We start from the raw sequence: 15,501 nt of genomic DNA, 5'->3' as shown, positions 1-15,501 counted from the left end.
TGGCTCAGTGGTTAGCACTGCTGCCTCACAGCGCCAGGAAACCAGGTTCAATTCCATTCTCGGGCGATTGTTTGTGCGGAGTTTGCACATTCTCCCCGTGTCTGCGTGGGTTTCCTCCAGGTACTCTGGTTTCCTCCCACAGTCCAAAGATGTGCAGGTTAGGTGGATTGGCCATGCTAAATTGCCTGTAGTGTTTCAGGGATGTGTAGCTTAGGTGGGTTTTAAGGGGATGGGTCTGCATGGGATGCTCCAAGGGTCAGTGTGGACTTGTTGGGCCGAAGAAAATGGCTCAGTAATGTCATCTCAAAGGTTTCGGAGTTGATCTGTAGCTCGGATTGTGGGTGTTGAGGTTGGTTGGCTCGCCAAGCTGGTTTGTTGTTTTGCAGACGTTTAGTTACCATGCTTGGTTACATCCTCAGTGCAGCCTCTGATGAAGCGTCGGTGTGTTTTCCCGCCTGGTTTTTAAATTCTGGTGTCTGTTGAAATGGATTGCCTCACTTCCGGTTTTCCTTCATAGTGGAATGTATATGGGGTCGAGTTTAATGTGTTTATTAATAGCATGCTTCGTGGAGTGCCATGCTTCCAGGAATCCTCATGCTTGTCTCTGCCTAGCCTGTCCCAGGATCTTGATGTTGTCCCAGTCGAAGTCATGGTTCTCCTTGTCCATGTGGATTGAGATGAGTGAGTATTGGTCGTGTCTTTTTGTAGCCCGTTGGTGTTCATGTACTCTTGTTGTTAGTTTCCTTCCTGTTTGTCCGATGTAGTATTTCTCGCAGTCTCTGCAGGGGATTTTATAGATGTTATTGGTTCTGTCCATGGTGGGGAGTGGGTCTTTAGTTCGGGTGAGCAGTTGTCATAGGGTTGATGTGGGCTTGTGTGCCACTGTGATGCCCAGCGGTTGTAGGAGTCTTGTGGTGTGTTCTGACGTGTTCCTGATGTAGGGTAGTGTGATGAGTGTGTCGGGGCATGTAGAATCTTTCTGATGCTGTTCTTGTAGGCATCTTCTGACCCAGTTCTTTGGATATCCATTATCCTTGAACACTTGGAAGAGGTATTCTTCTTCCTCTTGGCGTAGTTCCGTGTTGCTGCAGTGTGTTGTTGCCCTTTTAAATAGTGTTCGCACGCAGCTTCGACGTCATGGTAGAGCGCAAGGCAAATGGGGAACTGCAAATGAAAGTACACCGAAAAGCCACACATACAGACCAGGTACTGAACTTTAGTAGTAACCATCCCAGCACACACAAACGAAGCTGCGTGCCAATACTATTTAAAAGGACAGGGTGGACATTCAGTGATGTGATTTCTCACTAAAGATTTATGTTTGAGGAAAGAGCTGCCTATTTTCTGTAGTTCCTCATCGTCTAACAGCCTGGTAATATTCTGGTGAATCGTGCTGTTTGCCTTCTAAGGTTGTGTATCCCTCATATATGGTAAATAAAGTTGCCATAGTCCCAGGGACCAAAGAGCTGCTCTCTCATTAGAGAGCGATGATTGAGTGTAACCTGAGGGTCACCACACCTCACGCAAGGTGGAGCAGGTGGGACCTTCGTGCTAACCTCAGTTGGCGCTGGCGTCTCTCTGCATCATAAAACAGCCGTCCAGCCAACTGAGCTAGCTGACAGGCATGGCACCCAAAACTGTATGTAGTATGAGGTGAAATCAGGGATTTGTACATCTCTGGCAAAATTCCCTTCCTTCTTGATTCTATTGCTTTGCAATTGGCATTGAAAATGGAGGGATGTCAGATTCTCCTGAAAATCCAACATTGTTTTTCCTGTGTAAATTAACAATGATTCTAATGTTAGTGAGATCTGGAATGCCTTTAAATATACCAATAAATTTAGGAGAATGACAGAACATTGATGGGCTAGCTAGCAGTGAAATCCAAGAGAGCTTTAAAGATGAATAAACCCTGTGGACTCAGGTACTTTTGACATTTCTCACATTGATTATGTTACATTTCTATTGCAGAGAAATGATTACCAACCAGAAGACATTGACTGCTTTTTCTATCAATACCAGACTCAATGTGAAGAAGTATGTTTAATTCAGCTCTTTGTTGATATAAATAAACAAAATATTTATTTTATGTATTGAAACTTACATGGACCATAAGCAAATCTTTGATTATTAAAATTTTCTTTTTGTGAGAAGGGAAATGCTGGCCAGACCACATTTATTTCCCATCCTTCAAAAAGACAGTGATAGATCACTGCATTACTTTTGATGATGTTTCACAATGGTAGAAATGACCTTTAAATTATTTGTTTATTTACAGGAGCTTACCATATTTTATTAGAGGGTTTAAATAGTTAACCACATAAATGTGGGACTGAAGTACCCCATTCTTTAAAGTCCCCAGAGTCCCGCGATCTCATGAGAGAGGGAAAGCCGGGGTTGAGTTTAACTTGAGGGTCACTACACCTCAGGTAAGGGGGCAACGTTGAGAAGGCAAGATGTTCATAGTAACCTCAGCTGGTACAGGAATTGAACCAGTATTGTTGGCTTCTTTCTGCTTTGCAAACCAGCCTTCCAGCTTACTGAAGCCTTTCAAAGAACTAGTGCAGACTCAGAGGCACCTTCTCTGGTGTTCCATTCTGTGATTCCATAACTTCTGCCCCTAGCACATTAAAGTCCTTTTTAATTTGAATGAACCCTTTTTTTCCTCCTTCAAATATTCATCCAATCGAAAGTGACTACTGAATATTTATTTGGTGAAATATGCATTTCACCTCCTTATCATTTATTTGTTTAAACATTTTCTAGAATTTGAAAGCTCAATTCTTGGAATTAATAAATCATGTACTTCCATGAATTTAAATAATCTATCTGCTCAGTAAATTAAAAGTTGTTTGTTATTCTGTACATTTCTCAACTTCTGTGCTTTATTATTCAATAATAGGGGAGGCAATGGCCTAATGGTATTATCATTGGATTGTTAATCCAGAGACCCAGACAATGTTCTGGGCACCCAGGTTTGAATCCTGCCATGGCAGATGGTAGAAATTGAATTCCACAAACATCTGGAAATAAGAGTCTAATGATGACCATGAATCCATTGTCGATTGTTGGAAAAACCCATCTGGTTCACTGATGTTCTTAAGGGAAGGAAACTGCCATCCTTACCTGGTCTGGCCTTCATGTGACACCAGACCCACAGCAATGTTGACTCTTAACTGCCATCTGGGGAATTAGGGATGGGCAATAAATGCTGCCTAGCCAGTGACGCCCTCATCCCATGAATGAATTTTAAAAAGCATTTATTCAATGCACACAATATAATGTGTACAAGGCAAAAAGGATCCCTGCTCATTTTGGAAACTGAAAAAGTGAATGTGATTAAATTTGATAAAAATTGTTCCATACAATTTCCTGTTAAGCACATATGTAGATTTCCAGATGGGAAGTACTGTTTACTGTTTTAATGGTCAATCATAAGCATCATACATTGTTTTGACAGCAACAATGCCGGTTTCTGCATAGAGATAGCTGTAGGTTATCAGCAGATGTCTGTCTTGTGTGGCATGAACAAAAGAGGTGCGCAAACAGAGACTGCTCCCAGAAACATTTGAATCAAGAGGTATGTATGATCTTGTTACAATTCAAACAATTTTTTGACCATTTTGACTTATGTTTGTTTTAAAGATTGTGACAATGAAACTATCATCAATTGTTGTTTAAAAGTCTCATCTGATGCACTATAAAAAGGAACAGGAAGTCTTCCATCCAACTCTGATCTGGCCTATGTGTGACTCCACAGTGATGTGGCTGACCATTCTTTCACTCCCTCAGTCATGGCTCAGCAAGCTATTCAGCTCTATAGCAATTATGAATGAGCTTTAAATGTATAATGTCTGGTTTTAAGAATTAAAGTGTAATTGTAGCAAATGAAAAATTCAATTAAAGCAGCTTGGAGTCCATTTCATTTAAAAGGTTAAAGCCTTGTTGCTTTAACAGCTTAACCCCTATAACATGAAGATCTAAAAATAGCAAAATAATAAAACAAAGAACTGCAGAAGCTGGCGATCTGAAACAAAAACAGAAATTGCTGGAGAAACTCAGCAGGTCTGGCAGCATTTGGGGGAAGGAATCAGAGTTACTGTTTCAAGCCCAGTGACGCATCATCAGACCTGTGATTATAAAACAGCAGGAGGGCTTTGTTAGGAAACCAAAAAATGGGAGGGCTATTCTTTGTGTTTGCAAAGAAGTGCGGTACAGAGATTGGTTCGGTTTGGGAGTTGGGGCAAAATTAGTTTATACAAATTCAGTGAGTCCTGAAAGGTTATAAAGCTCATTTACATCATCAAATGAAAGAAAACGTTATAAATGAGAACATGAGCGAGCATCTCCACTCTGTCTGTAGAATGACCCTGACGTCTCAGTTGCTCAGCCTTTCAATAAACCATGTTGCTCTTATGCTAACGTTTCTGACCTGGGCCTGCTGCAGTGTTCCAGTGAAACTCAATGCAAGCTCGAGGAACAACACCTCATAAGGCACTTTACAGCCTTGAGCTCTCAATATTGAATTCCATAACTTCAGAAACTGACCGCATTATTGTCTGTTATCCGTTTTTCTTACATTCCCTTTCACCGTCTCTCTCTCACAGGCTTGTCTTGTTTGCATCTTGTTTAATTTGTTCTTAGTATAGAGGATCCATTCTAACCTTTTTACACACTAATTTACATGCATTTTATATTCCTTTTTCTCTTTCTCCACGATTGACAACCTCTTTGCCTTTTGCATTGGGCTTCTGCCTCTGTCAAAAGTATGAAGAAAGTATATCCAAACACCTTTCAGTTCTGAAGAGTCATACTGGCCTTGAAACATTAAATTAGTTTCTCTTTCACTACAGATACTGCCAGACCAGCTGTTTCTCCAACATTCTGTGTTTACTTGGAAGACTTTTTGGTTTCAATTTATCTGCATGTTTGCTGGGAAAAGACTTTTTTGCAGTTTGGACCTTGTGTGGATTCCAGCTCACTGATAGAATTTATGCAAAATAAATGCCACATAACTGGAACTGTGCTGTCAGCACAGTAAGTCACTGACTTTGTCATTGACTGTGTGGAAGGCTACTTAGTCACATTTGGAAACTTGTGACGAAACAAACATTGAAAGATTTCCTATTTTTTGAAGCCAGTGGGAGAATCTACACTCAGGCTCACAATGTCTTATTGGAAAAGAAAGTAGCCTGCAGATTAATTTATATTAGAAATGTAATAAGAACGAGGGACAGGACCTCCATGGTCAAGAGAGGAGAAATGAAAATTTTACCTCAAGTAGCAGCTGAAGCTGAGGGAAATTCTCCAGAGGACTGTGACATACTTATGATGGTCGCTGCAGAAGAACTAATTTGCAATTTCTTGGGGAGGTAAAAAGTAAACCTGAGGGCATACACACTGTAAAGAATTATAAACCACATTGTTAGGTCAGCAATATTTGCTTTGTTTAATTTGTTCTGTAATTTGTACAATAGTTAGTTTGGTTTAAAAATGTGAAATCTTGTGCATTGGTTGAAATGGGGAGTTTGCATTTCTTTTTAAATGTTAAATGTTAGGCCTATATCATAACATAATGTTAGTCCCTTACCAGCCAGTTGTTTAAGAACAATAATAGCCCATGACTGACTTCTCAGTTGTCTTATGCACCTACTAATGATGGATGACATCCAAACTGTAGCACTGCAGGAATTCTAGCCGTGAATCTGTATCCCTCCATTCATCTGTTTCGCTCCATTCTATAATAGCATGTATTACTATCATAGTAAATTGAAGCCATCATATCTGTGATGATATATCTAAATCATTATTTCCTACTATTTCTTTCCAAAACTGCCTGAGAATACTGTTGAGATTTTGGCAGCATCTATGTGCTAGTAATGTGATTGCATTGCAGAATCGAAAGAGATGAAGATACTTGGAGAAGGAAGTATGACTAACTGCCGCCATCCCTTCACTGCTGGTGTGTCAAAAGCCACCAGCTCCATTCCTCACAGCACTGTAGCTGTACCTATACCACGTAGATTTTAGAGGTACATAAAGGTGGCTTACCATGATCTTCTCAGAGGTAATTAGAGATAGAACATAGAACTGTACAGCACAAAATTTAGACCAGTCATGAAGTTAGTCATTATTAGTAATTTCATTTGTTTCTTGGGGAAGACTAGTTGTGTAATAATAAATCAATGTGCGTTTATAGACCCTGAGGAAGTACTTCTTATGTGATCAAGAGAATCCAAATCATTGCTGTAAGCGTGAAAACTGCCGCATGTACCATGAGAAAGTCAGCTACATCAATGGATGTTACCGTTCTGCAAATGAAGGTACTGTTGTTTTGTACACTCTTATGTATAGTTTGATAATTTGCTAAACTGGTAGCATTTTGACAGGAGGTAAGCCATCCTGCCATTCTCCAGTGTTTACTCAGATATGCTTAGAAACCAGAACAAAAAAAGCTCATTGAAAGTTCAATTTTTTGTATTCTGTTCTTCAGCAAGGCCTTCTCACCATCATCTGTATGCTTGCTGAGTTACACTAACTGAAATTAACATAACATTTTTATCATTGAGTTAATTCCCTCCTTTGTCTCACTCCTGTCTATCTATGTAGCCTTCTCCTGTCCTACACCCACTGTTCCCTTATATTCTCTGTTCCTTTGATCCTGATCTCTTGTTCATTCTTTCCTCTCTTTGCACCGGTATTGGTGTCTGTGCTGTAAGCCACACAGGCCCCATTGTTTGCAATGCCTTCCCTAAACCCCTTCTCCTTTAAGACGCAACTTAAAACCCATGTTTTGACCAGGTTTTTGCTTGTGCCCCTAATTTCTCCTTCCAATTTGGTATTTGCACACATTTCTGTGAAACAGCTTGGAACATTTTCCGTGTTAAAGACTCGACATAATTGCAAGTTGTTATTGTAAAATTTGCACAAGGATTTTGGAAACAATTAAAATTATATTTTCTAAGTATTTTTGAATGAAAGCTAACATCTTGCTAATAAGTCATGAACACAATCATAGAATGTCCCACACCATGCCTTAAAGAATGCAAATAAACTGCACATTTACATGAATGTTTGCACTCTGGAGCTATGAATAATGATGGTAGAGTTTCTAAAGTTCTTTTCATTGCATTAATGACCAGGAATTAGCTACTCATTTAGTAGATTCCATGCTGGGTTAGAAACACTAACAATGTCTGCTGCAAAAGCTTTCTTGATCACCACCTACTTTAGCAGGTCACAGAATGACATGGACACATGGTTATAGATAGCTCCAAGGTCTACTCTACATACATGAGAGTTTAATGTTGGGCATCAGTGATAGGAGGTCAGAGGAAGCTTTTTCCCTTGAAGATACACAGGAGTGTCATATTTTGACATGAGTGAAACTTGGAATAAGGAATAATTTTTATGAACTTTAAACTCAACTTAATGTACCGTAGAGGATTTTTTTTCATTTTCTTGTCCTGAATGGCCTGTGCATCAATGAGTATACCTTCATCAGTAAAAATCATTAGATCAATATTTAATTTAAATGCATCTTGTAAGTTGGTAGAAGTTACTCACAATAAATTTATGAAACTCTAAGAACTAATACAATCTGTTTCTTTTTTCCCCTAGTTCCAGTGTTAGCTGAAGAGAGAAGGTAAGATGGTTCACTATTTGTCTAGTGTGGAGCTGGAGGAACATAACAGTCCAGGCAGCATCAGAAAAGCATTCAGAAATTTCTGAAGAAGGGTCCCAACCCAAATCATCAACTTTCCTGCTCCCCTGATGCTGCCTGACCTGCTGTGTTCCTCCAGCTCCAAACAGTGTTATCTCTGACTCCAGCATCGACAGTTCTTACTATCTCTGAATAGATTAACATGGGTAGTTTTATTCTGTTTTGAGCCTGATTTATCATGATGGATATCCTAGAATAGTTGCAGCACAGGAGGAGGCCATTTGGTCCATGCTGTCAATGCCAGCTCTCTGGAAAAGCAACTCACCTGACCCAGTTCCCCATACTTTCCCCATGGCCATGTAGTTATTCTTTTCTCTTCAGATAATTGCTCAGTTCACTTTTGAAAGCCATGGTTGAATCTGTCTCCATCAGGTTATCAGATAATGCATTTCAGATCCTACCGCATAAAAAGACTTTCTTAAAGTCGCTTCTTTTGCCAATTACCTTAAGTCAATGCTTTCTGGTTCTCTAGTCTTCTGCCAACAGAAGCAGTTTCTCCCCATTTATTCTGACTATACCCCTCAAAATTTTGAACAGCACTATCAAACTTCACTTTAATTGTCTCCCATACAAGGCAGCAACCCTAGCTTCTAAAATGTATCTGCGATCGATGTGCTCCATATTGTTTACTCATGCTGATATTCACCGTGACGGGTGAACCATGTGACAAATAAGTGATAATCCACAAATGATTACCATAATGCAATGTTTTCAGTGTATTTCTGAATAGAATTGTTCCGCAAATCCAATTTCTTCCTGTTGAATGATGCATATGTCTTCTCCTTCACCAGAATTGAACGTAATAAATTTATGGAAAAAAACTATTCACAGACACAGATGTCTCTGAAAAGTGCAATGCAGTTTATAAAGATATCTGTGGAATTCATCCAGTGTGCTGTAGGAAGCAAGAAGCTGTCTAGAGAAAGAGGAAAACAATACGTTAAAGAGGTTTTGTTTTTGTTTTATTGTCATGATAATAAAGTTTAGAAGGATATGTCTGTTAATTAGTACTAACTGATATATATGAGACTAAACAGCGCTGAAAATTACTTGGCAGTTATTTTCTGTACTTCTTCCAAATGAATAGTTTAAATATCATAAACTTGTGTAAACGTAAACTAGAGCAATAGATTTTATTTGGTTATTTTCATCGATCTTGGTCTAATATTTGTTAGACAGAATTCCCATATAATCATTATAATTTAAGTGTTAATATATTGCAGCTATCTATAAATTTTATAAAATTTAATAAAGCATTTGTGTGAAATTTGTATTTTTTGCCTTTAGAGTTGGGCTTTTTTGACCACAATTTCCCTCCATATTCCCTTACTGTAGGACTAAGATACAATTTTGTGATCTAACTTCATTACCAATCCTAGAGAGTTGATTGTCATTGCTGAACTTTGTCATTGTTAATTTTTACAGATACTGCATACAATTCTGTTTCTATGTTATATTAACAATCCTTCTTTTGAACCACGAGACGTTTTGGAAGAATCAGTGGAATCTTGGTCTAACAAGCTTCCCGACGTGTTTGAACAGTACAAAACACATCTTCCAACTCGACCGCCTTACACAATTCTGCTTGAAATAGTGAGTAAAAGTGACATCGACCAGCGAATCTAATGTGTCCCAGCACAATTACAAATTTACTGGTCCTGTTATTTCATTGTTTTTTAAAATTTTTAAATAAATATTACAAATGTTCTTTACACATTTTTGTTTGATTTGCTCAGATGTTAAATGGTTGAGCATTTTCTTCACACTACTCTTCATCGGCATTACAACCAGTATTTATTAACATCAATAGTTCAGTACCAGTAACTTGGAAGACGAAATGAAAATGTCCGGAGCAATTATTAACCTGAGTGTGATGCTTGATATAATATATGAGGAATAAACAATGATTTACTGAATAGAGTGCATAAATTGAGCTATGTGCGCATTGAATAGAGCCAGTGAGCTTTTACATTTTATTCATATTTGATGTGAAATGTAATTGCTCGGAATTTGTCTAAATAACATCCAGTGATACTCAGTTTTTAATCTGTAAATGAAACAACAATTTCAGGTAATGGTCAGGTTCTCTATGTTTAGAATCTTTACCTGTTTCACAAATATTGTCAATACTAATTAACTCTAGCATGGCAAATATTATTGTTAAAAAGGACGCCTAGTCGCAAACTTTTTTTTTCAAAATGGCAGATGCAAACTTGTTTTCATCCTGCCTCCATTTTTCCACTCATTTTACCTCAAAACTGTCCTGGCTACAGTGCAATGTGCAAGCACACAAATCATATGTCCTCTAGTTTTTGTTATCAGTTAAACAATAATAACAGTTAAAATGTACCTTGACATATTAAACCTTACAGCATCCTGGGAATGAACAAAGTTAAATTATTTCTTTAAATAAAAAGACACCAAAAACTAAAGGTACCTTACAGTATCCAAGTCCAGCCGGCATATCTCTGGGAATACATTTCCTTCTAGTCTGTCAAAATGCCCCAAGCATTTATCTTTTAGCCCCACTCTTCTTCATCGCTGCATCACACCCAGAGATGACATTATGCATAGACATGGAATTGAATATCACATGAATGCTGCTGCCATTCAAGTATATATTTCATGACCTCTTTCAATCTCAAAATCATCTAAGTGCCCTTCGATTTGCATCAAATCATAAATTAATCACAACGTCCGTCAACTGATCCTGGGAAAGACCAAAGTGATTGATTTTTGTACATGCCATAAGTTCTGTTCCTTTTGTCATTGACTCCAGCCCCATCTCTCTTATTCATCAAATTTTTCTGAAACAGACTGTGTGCAAAAATTTAGCATTTTGCTCAATCCAGAGTATAGCATTAAACTTCACATCATCAAGACTTATTTCTAATTCTTATCCACATTTTTGTCAAATGTACACAATCATATCTGCTTTCAATCCTCGACTCATCAAGAAGTCCAACATGTCCAAATGTTAATTGCGAATTTTCTTTCCTATATTAAGTCTCATTCATACATTACTCCCATCCTTACTCTAGATTCATGATTCCTCCAGCACATTACTTTTAAAATTCTTATCCTTGGCTTCAAGTCTCATGAGAGCTTGACCTCCTGCATTTCTGTCCTTTGTGGCCTTATCGCCTCCCACAGTCTCTGGTCCCCACTGGTCTTTTATGCATTTCCTTTCCATTCACTCCACCATTGTGGCAAAGCCAGCAGCTGCCTCACCTTTATTACCTGGGATGCACCAACTAAACCTTCTTTATTTCTCCCTTCATCTTGAAAAGCTTTGTTTAAATTCCAGGATTTTGACCAACCTTTCAGTCATACCCCTCCTAATCTCTCCCATCATGGTTTTCATTTGTGAAGGGCATTAGGATTGTTTTAATGGCAAAACCTGTATTAATATGCATGTTTCTGTTTTTGTGATGAACAAATGATGTTTTTCCAAAATTATCTGTTGTACATTGAGATAGCTAAATGATTAGTTTAACTAGTATCCGTTCCATTCTGCTTACAACTAAGTTGAGCATTGATACTTATATATGATACTGTGAAATAACCCACTGACCTTTTAGCTCAAAAAACTAAATTCAATTCCAACATTGACTAATTAGGTAAATGTTTGCACAGCATAAATTTGATGTTTACAATCCAGTTCTTACTATGGAAAATGGCACCAGAGAGAAAACTTAGTTAGAGAGGCTTTAAGGTCGATCTCTGGAAAATGGAAATACAACATTAGGTTGGCACAGTGGCTCAATGGTTAGCACTGCTGCCTCACAGTGCCAGGGACCTGAGTTTGATTCCAACCTTGGGCAACTGTCTGTGTGGAGTTTGCAGGTTCTCCCAGAGTCTGAGTTGGTTTCCTCTGGGTGCTCTGGTTTCCTCCCATAGTCTAAAGATGTGCAGATTAGTAGGCATGGCCAAGTAAATTGCCCATAGTGTCCAGGGATGTGCAGGAAAGGTGGATTAGCCATGGGAAATGCAGGGTTACAGGGATAGGGTAAGCAGTTGTGTCTGGGTGGGATGCTCTTTGGAGGGTCAGTGTGGACTCAACGGGCTAAATGGCCTGCTTCCACACTGTAGGGATTCTATGATCAACATTAATGTGAAGTGAGATGGAGTGTTATTCTTTGGTGAAGTACGGGCAGAACCGTGGTACAGAGAACTGAAAACTTACTTTGCAATCTATTTAAGAATGTTCAACAGTGGATAACTGCAAAACTGTAGTGCAAACGTCCCACATTTTTAGGGGCACAGAATCACCAAAGCAAACATTATTTCATTTACCACTGAACACAGAAATATTAGCCTGGGACAACAAGGTGCAGAGCTGGATGAACACAGCAGGCCAAGCAGCATCGTAGGAGCAGGAAGGCTGACGTTTCGGGCCTAGACCCTTCATCAGAAAACCAGCTCTGCACCTTGTTGTCTCAGATTCTCCAGCATCTGCAGTTCCTACTATCTCTGATACAATATTAGCCTGGAACTTAATTTGCAATATTAGTCTTTGATTGCTCTCTACTGCATTAGTGGAGGCTCTAATGTATTTCAATAAGCTTACAAAGCCATCAGTGAAAATAATGGACAGATGAATGTGAGTTTAACATGTTAAGTGTTTACCGACTGCACTGGGAAAAGATATTACAAATTTTCTTTTCTTTTCTCAGGTGGTTGACTTGGAAAAATCAAACATTACCGAATTAATTTTAGACACTCTCTCAAGTCTAAATACACAAATGACTGTGGATCAAAATCCCCAAGAAGGCAGGAGATGTGGGAATGTCTTTTGTTATATATCAACAGTTATCAGCTGCTGTTTCTTCTACAACTTGGCTACAAAACAGAAAACAGACAATTATTTTGGTGCCTCAGTTTCATGCTTTGGAAGGCATCAGAGAGAACTCATGATAGACATACTGTGTTACCGCACATGGAATGAAGATATTAGCCTGGCAGTATGTATGGCTTCAGAGAGAATGAATACAGGCCTCCAACAGGCTATTCAATTCCGCCCTATTGTGTATTGTAATGCGTACCAAATAAAGAGTAATTCTAACATGCAGACAAGAACATATTCAGGCAATGGCAAACATCAACAACATACCCCCATACCACCTTGTAGAAAATGCCTGGATATGTTCCCAGACATAGGAAATAATCTACAACAACAAAACAATGACCGTGCATTTTGGCCATATGGGAACTGTGCTGAGGTGGAATCTTTAAGCAGGCTTCTGAATGCCCATGGGTACATCTGCAATAGAATGCCTGCTCCTGTAGGGGTTAGATTCACCTTGCAATTTCTTAAGCGTAAAAGAAGAGGAAGAATTATACACAACTTAAAACTATTTAATTTTCATGTAGATAATAACATTTTATTTTACACACCTGATGACCTACAGAATGCAGTTTAATGAAGGTTGTCTTATTGTGCTAATGTTTTTCTGTAAAGTGTGACTCACAAACTGTAATATTACAGTCATTAAAATGTTCCGATGCCTTGAGTGCTCAAAACTATAATATTGAGCTGCAAAAACTAAAATAGAAATTTATGTCTGAAGTTCAGAACAGTATTTGTATATACTTTGGACTTTGGAAACCTGGCTTGGAAGGTGGTGGAGGTGGGGTCTTTGAATATGTTTAAGGTAGAGGGAGCTAGATTATTGTTAGGTAAGGGAATCAAAGATTATCAGGGGTGGATGGGAATGTGGAATTCAAAACACAAATAGACCGCATCATTTTATTGAATGGCAGAGCAGACTAGAGTGACTGAATGGCCGACTACACTCCTAATTCATATGTTCGAATGTACATTAAACCTGGATGAATTTCTGTATCACAACAATTATCAACACTGCATTTAGTAATATTTATTTGAAAGTTGTGTTCGTGGTCAATTAATCATTTATTTTTAAAGTTTGTTTAATTTTGTAAATAAATGGAAAATATATATTCAACATTACTTACCTGAATTTGGAGCTTGGATAACTAAATGATTCAAGTCCATCTTGTCAATTTCTTGTTTTGATGATGAGAGAGAGAACCTATTGTTAATTATCTGGTTTATCTTTGCCCTTTTCCTATTGAATTATTTGATTTTGGCACTATGTGAATTTTAGGGAACGGTATTTAAAAAACACTTGCATTGAGTGTGACAGCCACATTCAACCGAGAGTGACATCAAAGTGCTCGTAGTAAAACTGGAAGCAGTGGGTATCAGATGGCAAATTCTGCTGGTTGGAGACATACCTGACACATAGGAAGGTGCCTATGGTTGTTGGAGGTCAGTCATCTCGGCTTTGGGACATCTCTGCAGGAGTTCCTCAGGGTTGTGTCCTCGGCCCAACCATCTTTAAGTGCTTCATCAATGACCTTGCCTCCATCATAACGTCAGAAGTGGGGATGTTCGGTGATGTTTGCATAATGGTCAGCACTATTCGCATCTCAAATACCTGAAGCAGATCATGTCCAAATGCAACAAGATCTGGACAATATCCAGGCTTGGGGTGACAATTGGCAAGTGATATTCACACCACAGATGCCAAGTAGTGACCATCTCCCATAAGAGACAATCTAACGATCGCCCCCTGACATTTACTGGTATTATCATCACTGAATCCCCCGCTATTAACATCCTGGAGATTACCATTGTCCAGAAACTCAACTGCACTTGCCAGATAAATGCAGTGGCTACAAGAACAGGTCAGAGGCTAGGTGATAACTCACCTCTGATTCCCCAAAGCCTTCCATCATCTACAAGGCACAAGTCAGGAGGGTGATGGAATACTCCCCACTTGCCGAGATAGGTGCAGTTCCAACAACACTCAAAAAGCTTGACACCATCCAGGATAAAGGATTCCCTCCGTCACCGATGCTCAGTCTCACCTGTGTGTACTATCTACAATATGCAGAAATTTGCTAAAGATCCTTTGACAGCAGCTTCCAAACCCATAACCACTTTAATCTAGAAGGATCAGGCCAGTTGACACACGAGAACACCATCACCTTCAAGTTCCTTTCCAAGCTACTCGCCATCCTGACTTTGAACTATATTGCTGTTCCTTCACTGATGTTGAGTCAAAATCCTGGAATTTCCTCCCTAACACTATTGTGCATCGGCATAGAGCACATGGACTGTAGCAGTTCAAGAAGGCAGCTCACCACAACCTTCTCACGGCAACTAGGAATGGGCAATAAATGTTGGCCAGCCAGCGACTCCCATATCCCGTGAGTGAATAAAAACCTGATATTTTAAAAATCTATGTTCTGCTTCTTTAAATACTTTGAGTAATTTCCCTTCATGACTCTCCCGAGTAGAGAATCCCAGACATTCGCTACTTTATGATAAGAAAATCCTTGACATCTCAGTTTTAAATGAGCGTCCTCTTGTTTGAGAATCCTCCACTAATAGAATCACCTTCTGAATATCTAAGTTGTCAAGACCCCTCAGACTCTGGTATGTTTCAATAAGGTCATCCCTCATTCCATTGAAATAAAGGCATAAATTATTTAGCTGTGCTAGCTTCCTTCTCCTTCTTTTGCTATTGCTACCCCACCTTCCAGTCAAGTCACTGAGCCTGGAATAGCTTGTGCCTTAATGAATTGGGGTGCAATGCCAAATGGTCAGCAGCTTTCTACTCAGTCTGTGTTGTGAAAGCCCCTGTCCTTCAGGATGTCATGGATTCTATTCTAATAACTTGGCCTGTGGCTGCTGTTTGAGCGATGGCCAGTCGAGAGCTGGGAGAAGAGAACCTGCTGAAGATGGTGGT

The 15,501-nt window shown here is 39.1% G+C and overlaps 1 protein-coding gene across 2 annotated transcripts; it reads left to right on the top strand.

Moving 5' to 3' along the window:
* Positions 1-1,856: 1,856 nt before the first annotated feature.
* On the top strand, positions 1,857-13,694 carry LOC109939084. Of its 2 annotated transcripts, XM_048610830.1 has the most exons (8): positions 1,857-2,037; positions 3,461-3,580; positions 5,897-6,067; positions 6,200-6,323; positions 7,621-7,645; positions 8,515-8,671; positions 9,149-9,316; positions 12,400-13,694. In XM_048610830.1, the coding sequence occupies exons 3-8, from the start codon at positions 6,053-6,055 to the stop codon at positions 13,144-13,146; spliced, it is 1,236 nt and encodes a 411-aa protein (XP_048466787.1). In that variant the 5' UTR covers positions 1,857-2,037; positions 3,461-3,580; positions 5,897-6,052; the 3' UTR covers positions 13,147-13,694. The 2 variants fall into 2 exon arrangements, with proteins under 2 accessions (XP_048466787.1, XP_020392962.2); XM_020537373.2 differs by lacking the exon at positions 5,897-6,067 and having other exon boundaries at positions 1,861-2,037.
* Positions 13,695-15,501: the final 1,807 nt, after the last annotated feature.

The sequence above is a fragment of the Rhincodon typus genome, chromosome 23, assembly GCF_021869965.1.
Source record: "Rhincodon typus isolate 14 chromosome 23, sRhiTyp1.1, whole genome shotgun sequence".
NCBI lineage: Eukaryota > Metazoa > Chordata > Chondrichthyes > Orectolobiformes > Rhincodontidae > Rhincodon > Rhincodon typus.
Note: the sequence above shows the minus strand (reverse complement) of the source record. Positions and strands in the feature narration are given on the sequence as shown.